General features: G+C 38.4%; 1 protein-coding gene across 4 annotated transcripts in view; it reads left to right on the top strand.

Annotated features, from left to right (window-relative positions):
* Positions 1–21,241, top strand: part of RASAL2 (RAS protein activator like 2) — a 379,074-nt gene that overhangs the window by 313,564 nt on the left and 44,269 nt on the right. For all 4 annotated transcript variants that reach the window (XM_060132692.1, XM_060132664.1, XM_060132683.1 and 1 more), the window contains exon 5: positions 5,869–5,978. In XM_060132692.1, coding sequence (XP_059988675.1) covers positions 5,869–5,978 — 110 coding nt within the window. The remainder of the gene's footprint in view (positions 1–5,868; positions 5,979–21,241) is intronic.

Here is a 21,241-nt window from a genome sequence, read left to right as displayed (position 1 = left end):
AGCAGGGTCACGGGGAAAAACGGGGTGGTCAAGAGACTAGCGGTTTCTGTGAGGTTGGAGAGTAGATGTATTTGGAGAAAGACATACCTGGTCCAGAAGAAAAGTCAGAAAGAAGAGTATGACTGTCTAAGGTGTCTGAGGTGAGGGATCTGAATAATGTTAATATCTAGGGCGTGGTTCTAGGAGTGAGTGGCTGGAGAGGAGGTTAAACGTTATTGGAGTTAAGGAATTGTGAAGCTAGCATATTAGATGGATCACTACGCAGTTATTTACTAGCATGGTGTTAGGAGCTAAGAGACAGAGAAATATTGCAGGCTGGGGGCTAAAGTCCTTAATGAATAAAGGAAAGTGAAAGAGAGATTAATACATGAGAACGGCAAAGAGTGTGATAAAGGGTATTAAATCAAGGTCATATGAACCTCAAAGAATATGCTTTACTCCAAACCATTATTTTATGGAATAAAGGTTTGGAAGCAGTCGTAATAAGCTAGGAAAACCCCAGCTCCTCTTTCTAGTACCATTGAATATTGGTGAGGGAGAATGGAAAACGTCTATCAAATAGGGCTGTAAGCTAAACAGTCTTCTCGGGTGAAAACCATGTTTCAGTTATATCAAGGAAATGAAAACAGAATTTTGTAGTAGATTCTACTACCTCCATGAAATATCACTGACCACTTAGGGCAGTCTTACACTTTCCCTTATCTATATTCCTTAAACAACCATAATTTTATGTATATACTTCTGAGGTATTTACTGAGCACTTATTAAGCTTTAGACTCTGTGGTCGATGTTAAGATAGATATAGCATTATACCTTTCCTCAAAAGTTTAAGGGCCAAAGGGAACAATAATTATACATGAATAGCAGGACAAATCACCTTTCCAATCTTATTTTTCACTACTACTAATCATTCACCCACCAAACTAAATCTACTTAGTGTATACCCTGTGTATTGTTACCTCCATGACGTTTTTCATTTGGTGAAAATGAAACCATTTGGTGGTGCTGAATTCTCTTAGCTTTTGCTTGTCTGTAAAGCTTTTGATTTCTCCATCAAATCTGAATGAGATCCTTGCCAGGTAGAGTAATCTTGGTTGTAGGTTCTTCTTCCCTTTCATCACTTTAAACATGTCATGCCACTCCCTTCTGGCTTGTAGAGTTTCTGCTGAGAAATCAGCTGTTAATCTTATGGAAGTTCCCTTGTATGTTATTTGTCGTTTTTCCCTTGCTGCTTTCAATAATTTTTCTTTGTCTTTAATTTTTACCAGTTTGATTACTATGTGTCTCGGCATGTTTCTCCTTGGGTTTATTCTGTATGGGACTCACTGCGCTTCCTGGACTTGGGTGGCTATTTCCTTTCCCATGTTAGGGACATTTTCACCTATAATCTCTTCAGATATTTTCTCTGGTCCTTTCTCTCTTCTCCTTCTGGGACCCCTATAATGTGAATGTTGTTGTGTTTAATGTTGTCTCAGAGGTTTCTTAGGCTGTCTTCTTTTCTTATCCGTTCTTCTGCCTCCATTATTCTGCTATTGATTCCTTCTAGTGTAGTTTTCATTTCAGTTATTGTATTGTTCATCTCTGTTTGTTTGTTCTTTAATTCTTCTAGTTCTCTGTTAAACATTTCTTGCATCTTCTCAATCTTTGCCTCCATTCTTTTTCTGAAGTCCTGGATCATCTTCACTATCTTTATTCTGAATTCTTTTTCTGGAAAGTTGCCTATCTCCACTTCATTTAGTTCTTTTTCTGGGGTTTTATCTTGTTCCTTCATCTGGTACATAGCCCTCTGCCTTTTCATCTTGTACATAGCCCCTCTGCCTTTTCATCTTGTCTATCTTTCTGTGAATGTGGTTTTTGTTCCACAGGCTGCAGGATTGTCATTCTTCTTGCTTCTGCTGTCTGCCTTCTGGTGGATTAGGCTATCTAAGGGGCTTATGCACATTTCCTGATGGGAGGGACTGGTGGTGGGTAGAGCTGACTCTTGCTCTGGTGGGCAGAGCTCCGTAAAACTTTAATCCACTTGTCTCCTGATGGTGGGGCTGGGTTCCCTCCCTGTTGGTTGTTTGGCCTGAGGTGACCAACACTGGGACCTACCCGGGCTCTTTGGTGGGGCTAATGGCAGACTGTGGGAGGCCTCACGCCAAGGAGTACTTCCCAGAACTTCTGCTGCCAGTGTCCTTGTCCTCACAGTGAGACACAGCCACCCCCCACCTCTGCAGGAGACCCTCCAACACCAGCAGGTAGGCCTGGTTCAGTCTCCTACGGCTCCTTCTCCTGGCTCCCGATGCACACACTACTTTGTGTGTGCCCTCCAAGAGTGGAGTCTCTGTTTCCCCCAATCCTGTTGAAATCCTGTTGAAATCCTGCAATCAAATTCCGCTAGCCTTCAAAGTCTGATTCTCTAGGAATTCTTCCTCCCGTTGCCTGACCCCCAGGTTGGGAAGCCTGACGTGCGACTCTGAACCTTCACTCCAGTGGGTGGACTTCTGGTATAAGTGTTCTCTAGTTTGTGAGTCACTGACCCAGCAGTTATGGGATTTGATTTTATTGTTATTCCGCCCCTCCTACCATCTCACTGTGGCTTCTCCTTTGTCTTTGGATGTGGGGTATCTTTTTTGATCAGTTCCAGTGTCTTCCTGTCAATGATTGTTCAGCAGTTAGCTGTGGTTCCAGTGCTCTTGCAAGAGGGAGTGAGAGCATGTCCTTCTACTCCGCCATCTTGAACCAGTCTCCCTCAAATTACTCTTTTATCATATGCCATTTGTCATCAACATTTTTGAAAGAAAGAATATATCATGGTATTCTGTGGAAAAACATGAACAACAGGTACTCTGAGTCAAAATATAGTTCAGAAGAATGAAGATGCATTAGGGATACCTTAACTGATTTTGTATATATTCTTTTTGTGTGTACACTGTGATATATGACAAAACCAGCCAAAGTAAGTCTTTAAAAAACTTATTTAATACAAAATAAAAATTTTAAGTGGTAAGGCATTGTGTTATAGTTTAATTGGCTGCTTTTTTCTTTGTATACATAAAATAATGGTGTGACTTACAATCACTGGTGTCCTAGATTCAAAGAAATATGATAGTGTTATTTTGTGATTAAATATACCAGGCATTAAGAGCATGTACCTTCCCAATACATGTTGTGTCATTTATATTTGTATTTATTTCTAATCTTATATTAAACTACAGGCTCTTTGAGGGCAGAGTTTGTGTTTGTTTTATCTTTGTTTCCCTTACAACACCTAGTACGATGCTTTATAACACATACACATAAAATAAATAATAAATAAATGGATTAAAATATGAAGTATTATACAGTAAGTGCCACAGGAAGGTAAAGTACTATATGAGTGAACATCTGCTAGTAAATTCTCAATTAACTGCCTAACTGTAGTGTGTTAGAACTGTATTTATATATGGTATTTGGTACGGTCCTTAGGTTGAATCTCAACTTAGGCCAGTGGTTTTTGAACCAACTATAAATTTAGGTCTGGTTTGCTGACTACATTTACAAGGAAATGTGGTGACTCATCTTGATTGAATCATAGGAAGTAGTAAATAAAGCCTTTGCCTTAGAGGACAGATGACAGTGACTTTCTCTAATGATGCTAAGATTATACAGGAGATCAGGCAAATGCCTGTCTCTAAGAAATATAGTACTTTTTTTTTTTTTTTTCCGGTACGCGGGCCTGTCACTGTTGTGGCCTCTCCCGTTGCGGAGCACAGGCTCCAGACACGCAGGCTCAGCGGCCATGGCTCACAGGCCTAGCCGCTCCGCGGCATGTGGGATCTTCCTGGACCGGGGCACGAACCCGTGTCCCCTGCATCGGCAGGTGGACTCTCAACCACTGCACCACCAGGGAAGCCCAGAAATATAGTACTTTAAAAAATAGCCCTGTTTTTTTTCCCTCCAATCAATCTCAATACACCTACAATAAAAAACAGCCTGGGGAATAAAGAACAGCTTAAGGAATTATGTCTATGTGATATTTTCTAGTTTTTACCCTTATTCTTTGGGCTATAAGTACAAGAAATAACATAAGCATTTTTCTTCAGTCAGCTAAATAGCTCTACTTCTGATTCAAATAAGTTTGTTTCCATTTTTTCTCTAGCAGTGCTTGTGTGTTTACTTGGCATGGAAAAGCACTGTAGTAGTCCACACTACTGTTCACCAAATATCTCTTTCTAGATACATTATAGGATTGTACATTCTTTCCCTGTTGATGTTAGGTGTGGTCATGTGACTTTTTTGTCCAATAAAATGAGACCACTAATGACATGAAGCTTTAAGAGCAAGTACAAAATTTACCACACTTCCTTTATCCTGAGGCAGCAACTAATAGAAACACAAAGATGGAGCCTCCCTTAGCCTAAGTCCCTGAGTGAGGACAGCATAGTGCCAGGTCCCCGTCATATTTGACCTGCTCATAGACGCATAGTACATTTTGTGCCAGTAAGATTGTGGGGTTATTAGATAAGCATAACCTAGCTTATCATGATTAATATAGTCTTCACCCCAAAACAGTGGGCTTTAATGGTAACTAACAGAATACAACAGATTTGATGTGCTGGTATTGGCCTAGTCTTTTTTTTCCTTCCTTATGGAAATATTTATTATACACAGCTTCTATAAGCTAATATTCATTACAAGGTGATTAGAGTCAATTCCATACATCAAAGTACTTTTCTTTGAATTATAGTCTTTTGTCAAGACATTTTGATATACTTCTATAAGATGTCCTTTCATTTGCCAACAATAGAACTGCCAATTCATTCTTGCATTTATTCTTTTATTCAACAAACTTTTTTGAATGCCCATTATTTGCCAGGTGCTAAGACTAGGAAGATGTGCGAGGCACTCTAGATAGTTTGGTGGAAGTGGCAGAAGGTAAGCAGGGCTAAAAACGATAAGGCACTTTGTTCTTCTGAAGTCTGGGTGCTTCACTGGTTTCATACATGATACATACCTGTTTCATTTTAAAATAGTTAAACTACATTTAAAATTTAACTTCACAAGTACCATATCCAAGGTGACATAGATCAGATTTTGCCACTGCTGAGACCACCAACATATTACCTTAGAAGTTAGAAGTTTCTTTACCATAGCTAGTATAGAAACTGTTTAAGAAATAAAGTGCCATCTAAAAGTTTAATTCTTGGGCTTCCCTGGTGGCGCAGTGGTTGAGAGTCGGCCTGCCGATGCAGGGGACTCGGGCTCGTGCCCCGGTCCGGGAGGATCCCACATGCCGTGGATCGGCTGGGCCCGTGAGCCATGGCCGCTGAGCCTGCGCGTCTGGAGCCTTTGCTCCGCAGCGGGAGAGGCCACAGCAGTGAGAGGCCTGCGTACCGCAAAAAAAAAAATTTAATTCTTGACATATATACACCATCAAATGTAAAATAGATAGCTAGTGGGAAGCTGCTGCATAGCACAGGGAAAGCAGCTTGGTGCTTTGTGACTACCTAGAGGGGTGGGATAGGGAGGGTGGGAGGGAGACGCAAGAGGGAAGGGATATGGGGATATATGTATACATATAGCTGATTCACTTTGTTATACAGCAGAAACTAACACAACACTGTAAGGCAATTATACTTCAATAAAGATGTTTAAAAATAAATAAATAATTGTTTAAAAAGTTTAATTCTCCCAATTATCATAGAAGAAAAAATTTTTTATCACATTATCAGGTAGTTTCCAGCAGCTATATTTTACAAATTAAAAAATTAAAAGCTGAATTCTGTTTCTGGTCTTCATTATAAGAATCTGAGTATCTTTTGCAAAGGCAGTGCAGATGAGTTAGGAGACAGCAAGGTTCCCTTTTGATTCTTCTTCCCATCACTTTCTGCCTTTTCATTCTAGGGGTTCTTCAGCAAGCGCCTGAAAGGCTCCATCAAGAGGACCAAAAGCCAATCAAAGCTTGACCGAAACACGAGCTTTCGGCTTCCCTCCCTTCGCAATACAGATGACAGGTAGGAGTTCACTTGCTTAAAACAAAGAAAGAAATTTTACAGTGCATTTTGGTCTTCATTAACTTTGCATCAATGATAGTTGGAAAGATCCGATACAAAATTTACTTTTTTGTCTTGCTCATATTGAGGCAAGGTACAAAATATTGGCTTAAATATCCAACCAGTTTAAAAATCTTACAATATTGGAGACTGTGTGGATACCTAAGAACTAATTTAAGAATCGGTTGTGCTGTTTCTGTCGAATCAAGATCTAGTGGTCAGAGGTGTATCTTTCTTTTGTAGGATGACCATAAGGGATGACGATGGCTATAGCTAACATTTTTTGAGCACTGTACTAAGTGCTTTATATTCATTTTCTTGTTTAATCTTAATAATAACCCTGTAAGAGAAATATTAATATTATCACCATTTTATAGATGACAAGTCTGAGGAACAGAGAAGTTAAGTAATATTGCCCAAGGTTATACTGCTTAGTAAATAGCAAAAATGGTATTTAAACTTGAGCAATTTGGCTCTAAGAGTCCATGGTCTTCACTGCTGCATTGTTCATTGTGTATAGTATATGGACTCAGCCTCATTAATTTGCAGTCACATCTAGAAGATATGTATGAAAAGGAAGCCTGGATTTCAATAATTAGGACTACCAGCTTAAGCAAACCTCAAATGCATGGCTTGCTAAGGATAACAACCCTCTAAAATGATTGAATGTATGCTAGGACACATTTGTAATACTTCACGTCTCTACAATGTTCAAAATTTAGGAAATGGTACTTGTTGTTTCTTGACACATCACCACCATCACCAGTATTTATTGAGTGCTTACTCTGTGCCAAGTATTTTTAATGTAGTATCTTATGTAATATAGCCCTAGATACTATTATTATCCTCATTTTACAGATAAGGAACTAAGGCAAAAGAGATTGAGAAATTTGCCCATGGTCACACAGCTAAGAGTAGAGCTTTGATTTAAACTCATGTCTGCCTTTCATAATTATACTCTTATTTATACTTGGGTGTATGTTTGTTTTTTTTTTTTACTTTTGGTAATAAGTCCATTATTTCCAGTTATCTGCATAACAAACAGAAATATAGATTATAATCTCTATAATGGCAGATTATAGATTTGCCAGGCAGAGAATTACTCTCGTTTTATATGTGAAGTAACTTGTCCCCCATACTGAGTTGATAAGAGGCTACTGCTTTATCAGCTCTTCTTATCCTTGAACCACGTTAGAGGTGTTCTGTGAAATTTGGAAGTATGTTCAATTTGCAGTGTAATTGTATTGTTAAATATGTCTTTTGTACCTTTTTGTTTTAAGGTAATCATTAAAAAAAGATCTTTTATTCTCATATTTTTCCCTTAGATTTTACTCTATAGCACAGGGAACTATATATATATAACTGAATCACTTTGTTTTACAGCAGAAATTAACACATTGTAAATCAACTATACATCAATTTTTTAAAATTACTTTTATCATTCACACAACCATTTACATTTTATCAGTATGATGGGTGAATAGTAATAATAAACACATATACAGTATGTACTATGTGCCATACACTGTTCTAAGCACTTTACATAAATGAAGTCATTTAATCAACACAACAACCCAGGTTACAGTCATGACCTCATTTTGAAGATGAGAAAACTGAAACAGAGAAATTAGTAAATTGCACAAGTTCACACAGCTTAGAAGATGGCAGTACTGCGGTTCCAATCCAAGAATTCTAGCTCTTAAGTCTACATTTTTTAATTTATCCTATATTGCCTCTCACAAAAAAGGCAGGTGGGGAGCATTTCTTTGTTTTAATTTGTAGTTACCTAATGCCTGCTAAGTTGAACATCTTTTCACAAGTTTTCTTCTTCTATGACTTGATTATTCATCCCTTTGCCATTTTCTGTTGAGCTATTTGTCCTTTTTGTTATGCTTTGAAGTAGTGCTTATTATTACTAGGGATTGTAAGCCACTATTATGCACGTTGTTAAAATTTTCTTCCAGTCTGTTTCTTGTGTTTTTAAATCATGTCTCTGAATTATATAGAAGTTTTAGATTTTCATTTGGTCCAACATGTCAGTCTTTTTCTTTGTTGGCTTACCTGACCAAATTTGACCAGAACACTGAACTCAAGAGGCCAGGGATCTCTTTCTCATTAAATTTCTCATTATGATGCTGTTCAAATCACTATATCTTACTTCTTCAGGAGGAGGAAATATTCTGCCTGGGGTATTAGGAGGATAATGAAGTAGTGATCATGATATTTTGAATTCTTCAGGCTTTTTGATAACAACAAACCTTATCTGCACTCATTACATTTTAAAAAGATAAAATTATCCTCATGAGGTCTGAGTTACTGCTTTCAGATGGCAGAAAAACAGTTGTAAATGAGTTAATTTCATCTAAAGAAGGTTTACTACATATGATAAGTAAGCTTTTCTGTGCAAAAGAACATAGGGTATTTTAACATGCAGACTTAATTGATCAAAAAGACCCTCCAGGTTTGTCTAGCCCAGTGATCTGCAAGTTGTAGACTCTGCTCTAAGGCCCTGATGGAATTTGGTACCAATGTTGCTTTGGGGATCAATTTATGATGATGCTTAAACTCAGAATTTCCTTTGTGAAGTTGTGGGGCATAGGCATAAGGAGTAAAACTTCGCCAAATAATATTTTTAAGAACCAAATTTCTTGATACACAGTAACATATCTAATTGTGACAGTTATGTACAGACTAGAAAGCCATTTGCTACCAGGGAATATAGAGTAACTAAAGACACAGTCCCAACCTCAAGGTGTCCAGTAGAAGAAGTAAATACTCAGGAAGAAATGGTATAGGGGAGGTGAGATTACTTCTTGTTAGGTGGACCAAGAAAGACCTTAGAGGGCAGTGGCCTGTGAGTTGAACCTTAAAAAAGCAGGTATAATTTGAACTGAGAAACAGACACATGGAGAGAGCATTCCTCAGAATGGAAATAATGAGCAAAAGAAGAAAACAGGAAACTACAGAGCTTGAAAAGAAATACTGAGTAGTTCATGGTATATAAAGGAGTGAGGTAGGAAATGATTGGAAAGGTAAAGTTCCAATTTTTACATTGATAGGTAAAAAACTTTGTGTGTTTTTGTCTTAAAAATGACTCAGTATAAGAAACAGAAATATGAACTCCATCTTTGATGAAACTAGGATAAATTTGAATGATAGATTACTTAAAACTAGAGGAAGATCAGGGCTTCCCTGGTGGCGCAGTGGTTGAGAGTCCGCCTGCCGATGCAGGGGACACAGGTTCGTGCCCCAGTCCAGGAGGATCCCACATGCCGCGGAGCGGCTGGGCCCGTGAGCCATAGCCACTGAGCCTGCGCGTCCGGAGCCTGTGCTCTGCAACAGGAGAGGCCACAACAGTGAGAGGCCCGCGTACCACAAAAAAAAAAAAAAAAATTAGAGGAAGATCAGACGTAGTTGCCTGCAGAAGGAAATTCTGAAAAAAAGTCTATCGCTTAATGATTCAGATCAGTTGCTAATTAACAGATACTCAAAACGGTAATGGCTTAAACAAAGTAAAGTTATATTTTCTTCACCTATAAGAAGTCTGAGGGTGGGCAGTCTAGGACTAAGGGTTCAGGGCTCTTTGTGGGCTTTTTCCTCTGCCATTCTCAAGGTCTTCAAGGATCTCTTTAGGAACACAAGTTAGCTACTGGAGCTCCAGCCATAGCATCCATGTTTCAGGTACCAGAAAAGAGGGGCCCATAAAAGGACACCTGTTTTCCAACCAAGTTATCTCCCTTTAGAGCAATTTCCCTGAAACCTCACCCAGTGGCTTCTCATTGTCACTTTTATCTGCAATAGAGACTGGGAAATGTTATACATGGGTACGTTGTTGCCCCCAATAACACAAGAGTCTGTTATTAAGGAAGGAGGAAAAGATGGGCATTAGGAAGACAGCTAGCATCTCTAACAGAAGAAAGAGGTTGATTTACCCACTCACCCCCAGAACTCTGGAAAGATTCAGCTCCCACCCAGCTCTAGCAGGCCAGCAGCCAGGCGTACATTCATCACACAGCAAATTTGAGAAACTGAACCAGATAAAAAGACCTACAGATACCAACATTTATGTTCCTACGTTACAATGTCAGCTGGTAATTCTACTCCTAAGTATATCCAAGAGAAGTGAAAAACGTATGTCCCCACAAAAATTTGTAACATGAATGTTCGTAAACATTGTTTATAGTAGCCCCAAAGTGGTAATGACCCAAATGTCCATCAAGTGATGAATGGATATACAAAACATGATATATCCATGCAACGCTGTATCATTCAGTCATAAAAAGGAATGAAGTACTGATACATGCTACAACATGGACAAACCTTGAAAACTTTATACAAAGTGGAAGAAGCCAATCACAAAACACCATATAATGTACAATTCCATTTATGTGAAATATCCAGAATAGGCAAATCTATGGAGACAGTAGATTAATGGTTGCCAGAGGCTGGGGATATAGAGCAGGGGAAAGTGATGAATGAAGAATGACTGCTAATGGACATGAAGTTTCTTTTTGGAGTGATGAAATGTTTTAAGCTTAGACTGTGGTGATAATTGTACAACTCTGAATATACTGAAAATGGTATACTTTAAATGGGTAGATTTTATGGTATGTTAATTATATCTCAATAAAGATGTTAATTTTTTTTTAAAAAACAACAGCTGGCCAGGAAGTACTCTGCAGTGAAACTCACTAATCTGTAAGCTCTATTCCAGCACACAAAGCTTCCATTGAGTTCTTTAGTGCTTTAATCTTAAATATAAACAGATGGCCAAGAATCTCCAGATATTTGAGGAAATTCTTCAACATGAAAGGCAGAGAGAAAAACAAATAAATAGGAGAGAGAAAAAAGAACCCGGAAGAAACAGAGCCAATGCATAGAGCCAAAAACAACTTCAAAGCATAATAAATATTTTCAAAAGATAAGATAGTGCATCTATGAAACAATAAGATGCTATAAGAAAAGGAACCTCAAAGAAACAAGAAAGAGAGCTTGGAAATTGAAATATAAAAGCTTAAGTCAAGGCAATCTCCCAGAAAGTAGAACAGAAAATGAGAAAATCAATCCAGAAGGTTCTAGTAAAAGAAAAGTTTTATTAGAAAACTTTAGAGAGGAAATTGTCAAAGAAATAATACAAGAAAATTTCCCAAAACAAGAAAATATAAATATCCAGATTGGAAAGGCCACCAAATTCCCAATACAGTGAATGAAAAATGACAAAAGACTTTCCAACACACACACACACACACACACACACACACACACACACACACACACACACACACACCAATTCACATCATCATGAAAGAACACACCACCAAGGCTTTAAAAAAAAAATCTTAAAAGCTTCTAGAAAGAAAAAATAGGTTACATACAAAGGAGGTATGAAAGGATTGCATTGGAATTCTCAATAGAATATTGAAAATCAAAAGTCAGTGGAGTAGTGTTTTCAAAATTCTGAGTGGAGGTTATTTTCAACACAGTATTCCATACACAGGACAGTTCTTGAATGTCAGATGAGGAGTGTGGATTTTATTGTATAAGCAATGGGGGGTCTTTAAACGTTTTTGAGCACGGAAGTGACCTAATCAGAATTGTGCCAATTATAGATTAATCCAACAATGGAATTTCAAATGACTTGGTTTACAGAGACTAAGTTTGGGAGACCGATTAGAAAAAAAAAAAAAAAGCTATTGTAGGAAATAAGAAAGACTCTAAAGAGGGTAGTTGGCAGTGGGAATGAAGAGTCAGTGACAAGATAGGAGAAGCATTTTAGAGGCAAATCAATAGGATGTCACAAAATCATCATTGTTCCAAAGCCATCTAATCAGATAAAAGCCAGTAAAGTGATTTCCTAGAATCAATATTGGCAGCATTTTCACATTAAAGCCATGTCATGTGGAAGGGTGTTGGGACAGGAGAAGACTCTGCCTTATTTCTGCCTTATATTGAAATGCACTTTGAAAAGTTTGAAAAACTAGGAAATACTGAAAACCCGTGGTTATACAGGATTGTCAGGCATTCCAGGATTTCGAATGCCTGTCAGGTTGCCGACCTTACTCTGGAAGTGCTACTTAAATTTACCAAGTCTTGAGGTAAAGATAAGCACATGGAATAGAATTTTCTCAACTCCTTCAAACGTCCTTCAAGTAAAAACCTTTGCAGTAATGTCTTCGATTCTGAGGCTCACTGACAAAGCATGGTTTTAAAGTAGTCCGCTTATTCTTTGTCAGGAGGATACCTAAGAATAAGTGTAGTGTTCATTTGTAGGGTGTATATACTCAGCTTCTTGAGTTTCTCCTAATTAGAACTAATTTTTTAACTCTCTTTTTTTTTAATTTGTATACTCACAAGAAGTTGTAGAGTCTTGCAAGCACTTCCCCCAATAGTGATATCTTATAACTGTAGTGTAATATCAAAACCAGGTAATTGACATTGGTACAATACTGTTAACTAGACTACAGATTTTATTTTTCACCAATTTTTATGTGCACTCATTTGTGTGTGTTTATAATTCTATGCAATTTAATCCTATGTATAGATTTGTGTAACCACCACCACGATCAAGATACAGAATTATTCCATTACCAGAAAAGAATCCCTCTGCTACTTTTTACAGTCATACCCACCTCCCCACACCCATCCCTGTCCCCTAACAACCACTTTTTGTTTTCTACCTCTATGGTTTTGTTATTTCAAGAATGTTATATAAATGGAATCATATAGTGTATAACCATTTAAGATTGGCTTTTTCTTTCACTAAATAAAATGCCCTTGAAATCCCTCCAAATTGTTGCATCTGTCAATAGTGTGTTTCTTGTTATTGCTGAGTAGTATTCCATTTTATGGATGTATCAAAATTTGTTAACCAATCACCTACTGGAGAACACTGGTTTCTGATTTTTAGCTATTAGGAATAAACTGCTGTGAACAGTTGTGTACACATAAGTTTTCACTTCTCTGCAGTAAATACGCAAGCGTGCAATTGCTGGGTTGTATGATAAGTACTTGTTTAGGTTTAGAGGAAACTGCCAAACTATTTTCCAGAGTACCTGTACAATTTTACATTCCCACCAGCAATCTTTATGGGTTTTGTGTGTGTGTGTGTGTGTGTATGTCCCAAGACATTTTCACCTGTTTTCTTTTAGAAGTTTTATGATTTTTAGCTTTTATATTTAGGTCTATGATCCATGTAGCTAATCCATGGTTACTCTAAATCAAAGGTGTTGACTCCGAGCCTATTGGTGTTCACTTCGAGATAGTAATCAAAATTTCATACTTAGCCCAACCAAGCCAATTGCAGACAGTCTGCTTTTGGAGAAGGGAGTATTATAAACTACTTACTTCTCTCTTCGCATCTACTCTTCACATCCAGCTTAACTACCCGTGGTTTTAGGTGCCCTCCAGATTTGGGGCAAGGGGAGAGACAGAAAGGAGGGGAAAGGTAATAAGAAAAGTTTTAGTACTATCTTAGCCTTCCATAATGCTCTCTGAGTCTGGCAGATGTTTAAAGCTGACTCTTCTATCATGAGGTACTTTGAAGAATTCTTCAGAAATGTCTCATCTTTGAGGAACTCTCATCTATGGTTCTTTTGAGTTTCCTGGGTACATTTCTATTCTAGGTGTTCACTTGCAACTCCTTCCACAGTTTCTAGGAAGGAATTTTTGCTGTCTAGTCTTCACCCTTCCAGTCCTCTGGTCTACAGGAAATATTCACACATCCTTTGCCCTGACAAACCTCTAGGAGTGCAGCCTAATCCAAAAGTATCAACTTGGGCTGTGCTACCAACAGTTAGTCATTTCTCATCCTCTAGATTTCCCAGATAAAATCAAACTCCACCTTGTAGGCATTCCCTACCAATATCCCTTGTGTGTGTTGGGGGGAGGGGGGGATGGGAGGGATGAGCCTCACAGCTTTCTCCAAAAATAATCTCTCACAAAATCCTTTCCCTTCTCCATACTGTCACCACTTTTTATAGTCCTGCTCTGACTGAAAGGTTCAAGGTAATGGAATAGGTTCCAAAACATTTCCTTTGTAGATTCTACAGTTTGGTACTTCACTGCAGCATGCACCTGTTTTACCTTAGAGTCTCAATTTGAAACTTCAATTTTAATATCTCATCACATATGTATATAATACTTTTACTAATCTACAGTCTTGAGCATAACATACAAAATGGAACATGGCTCTGTCCATTCCCTAACTCTCAGCATTGTCTCCTACCACTCCTACCAGAAGTCCATCATTTACTTACTAAACTGTTTCATATTTCTCTACTTTTAATCTTGCTGCCCTCTCTATCCCAAATACCATATCCTATTCCTACACCGTGTCCTTTGATATGCAGCAGTACCCAAGTCAGGAGTCATATGCTCCCTGACTTCTTTTCCTTGTTCTTCCTGTGCATCATTCTAGACTAAGCATCTGCCTCATATACCCTACCCACCCATGGCCAACTGTATACACCTTATTATAGGACTGACTGCTTTCTATTGAATTTATTTTTTCATGTTTCTGCTTACTGCAGCAGATGGGAAGCTCCACAAGTGTACAATCTTTGTATCCCCACCCCCTACCACCTGCCTGTCCTATTAAGGAACTTAATTTCTTGGCCTGAAACAAAAGGGAAGAATCCAAACAAATTCCAGATAATAGAGGTGAAGAATCTCCTTCACTCTGGTGTACTTGGATAGAATGACAACTTCTCAGAAATTATTGGATTCCAGGCCATTAATTAATCAATACAGCCTAGCTGTATTGATTAATTGAAACTAGATTATAGTTTCCCTTACCAGTGTTTACTGATATGGACCAGTTAAGGAGCCCTTAGTTTTGTGAACTAAAATACAATTGAAGTTTCTAATTATGTCATGATAGCATTTTAAATTCATCAGAATGCTTTATCTTAATAGAAAAAAATTATTTCCATACATTTATACCTTCTATCTTCATATTCTTCCAGCAAGGAATATATTTGAGAATAGCTATCCTAACCTAATAGTTTACATAAAATGAACTAATGCTTGTCATATCACTTTGAAAAACTATGTTTGCAATGATAGTCCCATTTGTATGGTACTGTAGTTTATGAGATATTTGTAAAATCATAGATGATTGTGTTTGATTTTCACAATAACTGTGGGAGGTATAGGAACAGAAATCATTATCCACATTTTACAAATGAGATAACTAAGATTTAGAAGGAATAAATTATTTGTTCCACATCACATGGCTAGTGAGTGATTTGAGCTGACATGAATACGTAGGGCTTTTGAGTCCAAGTTGATTGCCTTTTCCATTATCCTCTTTGTTGCATGTGTTGATAGGAAGCCTAACCTGCTGAGAAAATGATTGAGAAAGAAGGAAAGATCAAACGGAAAAGTCATGCATACACATATATATACACACAAACATATTCAAACAACTTTTTTTTTTTTTTCCCGTACGCGGGCCTCTCACTGTTGTGGCCTCTCCCATTGCGGAGCACAGGCTCCGGACACGCAGGCTCAGCGGCCATGGCTCACGGGCCCAGCCACTCCGCGGCACGTGGGATCTTCCCGGACTGGGGCACGAACCCGTGTCCCCTGCAACAGCAGGCGGACTCTCAACCACTGTGCCACCAGGGAAGCCCCAAACAACAACTCTTAATAAGAGTAGAATACTATGCAGTAATAATCAGTGAGTCAATTTATGGTCATTATATTTTCACGATTTGGTAAAATATAAAGCAAACTCCCTACTATGCTCCTATCATCTTCCCTTCCCTCCAAATCCAAGTGGTTTGGATGAAAAATTAAAATAGAATCAGTAAAAGAAAATATAGCTGGATTTCTTATGCTCTTGGAATGGAAGAACCTTTTCTAAGCATAAACTGGGGAAAATAATTACAAATATGACAGAAAAAGTACTAATTTACTTAATTTACGTAATATTTATCAATACATATCAGTTGTTAAACAATTAGAAAAATGGTTTAAGAACATGAAATAACAGTTCATAATTCACAGAAAAGAGAACTGAGATTGCCAATATACATGTTTAAATGTTCTCAACCTCATAACTAAAGAAATTCATACTAAAGCAATAGTATAGAAATGAAATACCCTTTTTTACCAATTATACTGGCAAAGATGTTTGAAGTGTAGCCATATCTCATTTTGGTGATAGTGTATAGAAACATGCACTATTGGTAGGACTTTAAATTGATGCCATCTATTATGGAGGATAAATTAGCAATATCAAAACTTTAAATGTATGTGCCCTTTGATCTAGCAGTTTCACACCTGGAAATTTAAAGCATGAATACGTGCACATGTGCTTCAAGGTATATGTACTAAGATACTTTTTGAACCTTGGTGGTGATCAACAAAAAAAAAGAGAAAAGAAAAGAGACTTAGATGGTCATCAAGGATTGGTTAAACTTCTATAGACCCATATAAGGGAATTCAGAGTGATCATTAAAAAGCGGCAATTTATATCTATATGTTCCAGTGTAGACAAAATTCCAAAATATACTCTTAAGGAAAAAAAGTATGGTAGAATCTCATTTGTATGTGTATACATACATATACACATACACATACACACACATATATGTATATGTATAATATTTGGTTGTCTGTGTACAAAAAATTTCTGGAGGGGTCACAAAAATCATTAATAGTATTTTCCGTAGGAGATTGAGGGAGGTACCCTTATTTTTCACCTTCTGTCCTTCTGAGCTCTTGGCATTTATTACCGAAAGCATTTATTACTTTATTATTTAAGGGGAAAAAATAATTAGAGAATACCTCCTTCAACCCCATTTCAACCTCATGCCTCCCTGTAGCTGTTTCCCAGTTGTCACCCCTTCACCATCAGACTTTATGAGTTAGTCTCCACTTTCTCATATCCCATTCATTTTCTCAACTGTCTGGAGTCTCATTTTTGTCCTCGTCATTTCACTGAAACTGCTACAGTTATCTCCAATTATCTCTCAGTTCATATACCCAGTGGCTACTGTTAATATTTTAACACACTCTATCTTCTACAGTAATGGACAACCATCCTTTTAAGAGTTCTCTTCCCTGGGCTTTTATGATACTTGAGTCTCCTGGTTTTCCTTCTGTCTTTCAGATTCTTCAGTCTCTTCTGTCAGTTTTGTAGATTTAAATGTTAGCATTTCTCAGTCTACATGTTCTATTTCAGTATTCACATTGTCTTAGTCTGTTGAGACTACAGTAATAAAACATCATAGACTAGATAGCTTATAATCAACAGAAATTTATTTCTCACAGTCCTGGAGGCTAGGAAGTCCAAGATCAAGGTTCTGGCAGATTCAGTGTGTGGTAGGAACCTGCTTCTTGGTTCAAAAGGCTTCCTTTTCTCTGTGTCCTCAGATGGCGGAATGGGTGATGGATCTCTTTGGGGTCTATTTTATAAAGGCATTAATCCCCTTCATGAGGGCTCCACCCCCCTGACCTGATCACCTCCCAAAGGTCACACTTCCTGATACAATCACATTGGAGGTTAGCATTTCAACATACATTTTGGGGTGAGACATTCAGTCTGCGGCAAACATCTACTCCCATAGGAACCTCAAACTTGTACTAAACTTGATTTTATTTCCCCCCTTGGTTCAACCAACATTGCCCCTCACTTCCCATCTCTGTAAAGGACATTACCATCTTTCTACCCAGTGGCTCAACCTTGACTCTACCCTCTCCCTGATGCCTCCAGCATTGCAGTCATTAAGGCCTATTTACTGCCTAATTACCCCCAAATCCATCCACTTCTGTATTTCTGCTGATCTAGTTTGTGATCTTTACTCAGGTTACTATCATAACCTATGAACCAGTCTCTAAGTCTTTCATTATTTCTCTCTCCTCTGTGTACCCCTCTCTTTCTCCACTTTTTAGCCAAAGTATACTCTTGCCAAGGCACACATCTGATCATGTCATTCACCTTCCACCACCCACAACCTTTCTATGTCCATCCACTGGCCTTGTGATCAAATTGGAACACCCACGTTACTACGGGTCCCATCATGGTATCTCTCAAGCCTCATTATTCCCCATGCCTCTTCTCTCAGCCCCAACACACATCCACACTGCACCAGAGCCACACTGCTGAATTCTTTTCAGTTCCTCAAACACCCCAGATTTGTATGTTCTCACTACAGGCCTTCTCACATGCTGGCCATTCCCTCTAGAATGCTCAGTACCTCCACATCCTCATAGAGCTAATTCCACTCCATCCTTTAGTTCACAACTTCACATTACTTTTAACTCCAAGAAACTTTCTTTGAATCCCCAGCTGAAGATCCAGGACCCCTACTAAGTGCCCACAGAGCCACTATTGCATCCTTTTTCCTAGATCTTATCCCATTGTATTATAATAGATTTTTAACTCACTAGATTATAAACTGTGTGTGAGTACAAGGACCTTGTCTTTCTTCTTCACCTTTGTTTCCTTGCGTCGGTATCTAGTATAGTGCCTGGCACATAATGTACACAAAGTAACTATTGAATGGATAGATGGATTCATACATATATTCATTTATTCAACCAAATAATGGCTGAAACTAATGGGAAAGCAAATAGTCATGAATTTAGGGATGATTAGAAGTAAGTGTCATTGAACTTCATCCGTGTCTAACTTCTTTTTTTTTTTTTTTTTGGCCTCACGGCACGGCTTGTGGGATCTTAGTTCCCTGACCAGGAATTGAACTCATTCCCTTGGCAGTGAAAGCACAGAGTCTTAACCACTGGACCACCAGGGAATTCCCTCTAACTTGCTTACCCTCTTTTCACCCATACTTAATTTTACGGTAACGATGAGGCTGAAAGCCTAAATTCAGAAAAAAAAAAAAACCTAATCTTTCCACTCACTCTTACACTAGTAAGTATGTTAATTGAGTGGTTTATGAGTGTGGTTTGGTTTAGTTTCATGGTTTTTTTTTTAATTCAGTATAGTTGTGTTTACATTGAATTTGTTTAATAGGCACTAGTAGATTTTATTCCATTTGCAATTTAAGAACAAAAAAAGGTGTGTTACAATATGGTACAGTTTCTGTAAGGAGATTGTTCCCTAGTGCCTGTCATATTGGAGGCTGGTTGAGTTTTCTGCCCTTCAGAACATGTTTTAATATTTATAATCTTGTCTTCATTCTGTGCTTGTCTTAATTGTCTGTATACATGTATATGTACCAAAAATAGGTTGAATGTCGTTTTTGACCGTGATGATAAATTTCCTTACCATGAGTTTAAGTGAAAACTCAGACTGACAAACATCCTTCTTTACCATTAGCAGCTGGGTTCATTAGACTATCCTGTCAGAACAGAGGCTGAGAACAAAGAGAAGGAAGATCAGCAGTACACGTTACGTTTTCATAATAGCATTTTTTTTTTTTTTTTTTTTTTTTTTGCGGTACGCGGGCCTCTCACTGTTGTGGCCTCTCCTGTTGCGGAGCACAGGCTCCGGACGCGCAGGCTCAGCGGCCATGGCTCACGGGCCCAGCAGCTCCGCAGCATGTGGGATCTTCCTGGACCGGGGCACAAACCCGTGTCCCCTGCATCGGCAGGCGGACTCTCAACCACTGCGCCACCAGGGAAGCCCCATAATAGCTTTTTGTGTGAGTGGTTGTATGGTATTTTTTTAAGTAAACATAAAAACCAGTGAGTAGTATAGGCAGTAGGGACTGGCTTTAACTGCAGCAGGTAAATCAGTGCAGCTAGGGCTGTCAGGATCCTCGGGGGCACATTTTTTTTAAGCACACAAGCAGAACTCTGATGAATGAGCTCTAATTTCTTTCTTTTCTTTTTTTTTTTTAATCCAGGTAGGAAAAGCTTTATATTCAGTACTATAGGAAAGGATCTGCTCTTTCAAACAGAAAACATCAGTTGGATAGTTTCACAGATACGAGGTTGAAGAACAATAAAATCTGGGGAGCAAGTAAAGCTGCCTTTTTCCCAAAGTGAAAGCTCAGGTGCAACTTTTAAAAAACTGATTAGACCCTTTGTAAGTTTATTGGTAGAGTATTAGGATACTGAATATTATTAATTTCTACCTGGGAAATTTTCAAACAAGGTAAAGTGCCTTAGGAACACATACTGGTGAATACAAACGTATATTGCTGTACTCAGTTTATGGCTGAGCTGTCTTTCCAAGAACTCAGCAAAGCAGTCTAGAATCATAACTGGCACGCCAAGCAGAAATTCACCTGCACTGGAGTACAGGATTTTGTGTGGCAATAAGCATTTTTTTCAGTTATATTTTTAATTAAAAGTTTCCCACATTTGGAACTGAATCTGTAAAGATGTGGCAGATTGAGCTAGCACATCCAAGCACCACTGGTGCTTTGGGGGAAGTATGCTTTTTAAAAAATTGGATGGTTGAGCTGGGAAAAATCCAGCTGTTTTACTTAACATTGCACTAATCAGAGTTCTTTGACTCCTTTTTTTCTTCAGTGAATCCAGTGGTGTGTGTGTTGGCTCCTCACCCCCAACCCCTTCACTTTTGTCTTGTAAGATTGATTTCAGATAGTGATGTGGGTTAAAGCAATATAATATTAATTCACTGTAGTGGGTAATAGAAAGCTATTCCTGCCTTGTAGTTTCTCTCTTAAATAGGTCAGAAGCAGCAGGTAATCTTCATCAGCAAAGCAATTAGATTTTTAACCCTTAACTATCACATTGAGCCCTGAATTATTCCATGGTGTTTGGGATGATGGGGGTTGGGGAGTAGGGGTGCAGGGGTTGGGAAGAGAACCAGTAGTCAAGGGATTCACAACGTCCACTTTTGAGGTTAGGTTCCTTGATGGCCATTGTCAGATTGGACTGGGAAGCGTCGTTTTAAACTCCTGTTTTTCTCTCAATAAATCCACATTCCGCTTTCCATTAGAGAAGTAAACTGTAGTGCCATACAGAGCTGCTAAAACTCTAATTAGCAGATCTAAGAAAAATCAACTCATAGGAAGGTACAGGAGGAGGTAAACATGCTTAGAGGGGACTTGGGCTTACTAATGCTATTATATAGAAATATTTGCACAGATAATGCCTCCCCACCGCTGCCACTCCCAGGCTGCTTGATCTTCCTGTTTACTGTAATCCTGCTTCTCTGGGAATTACTTCTGTCTTCTCCAAGACACTTTCTTCCCAATACAGGAAGGGCTTGCTTATTTATTCATTAGCAATGTTGCACATATTAGCAACTTTGGTGTTCAGTTCATGGGCGTAGGTGTGTA

This window comes from Lagenorhynchus albirostris, chromosome 2 (genome assembly GCF_949774975.1).
Source record: "Lagenorhynchus albirostris chromosome 2, mLagAlb1.1, whole genome shotgun sequence".
NCBI lineage: Eukaryota > Metazoa > Chordata > Mammalia > Artiodactyla > Delphinidae > Lagenorhynchus > Lagenorhynchus albirostris.
Note: the sequence above shows the minus strand (reverse complement) of the source record. Positions and strands in the feature narration are given on the sequence as shown.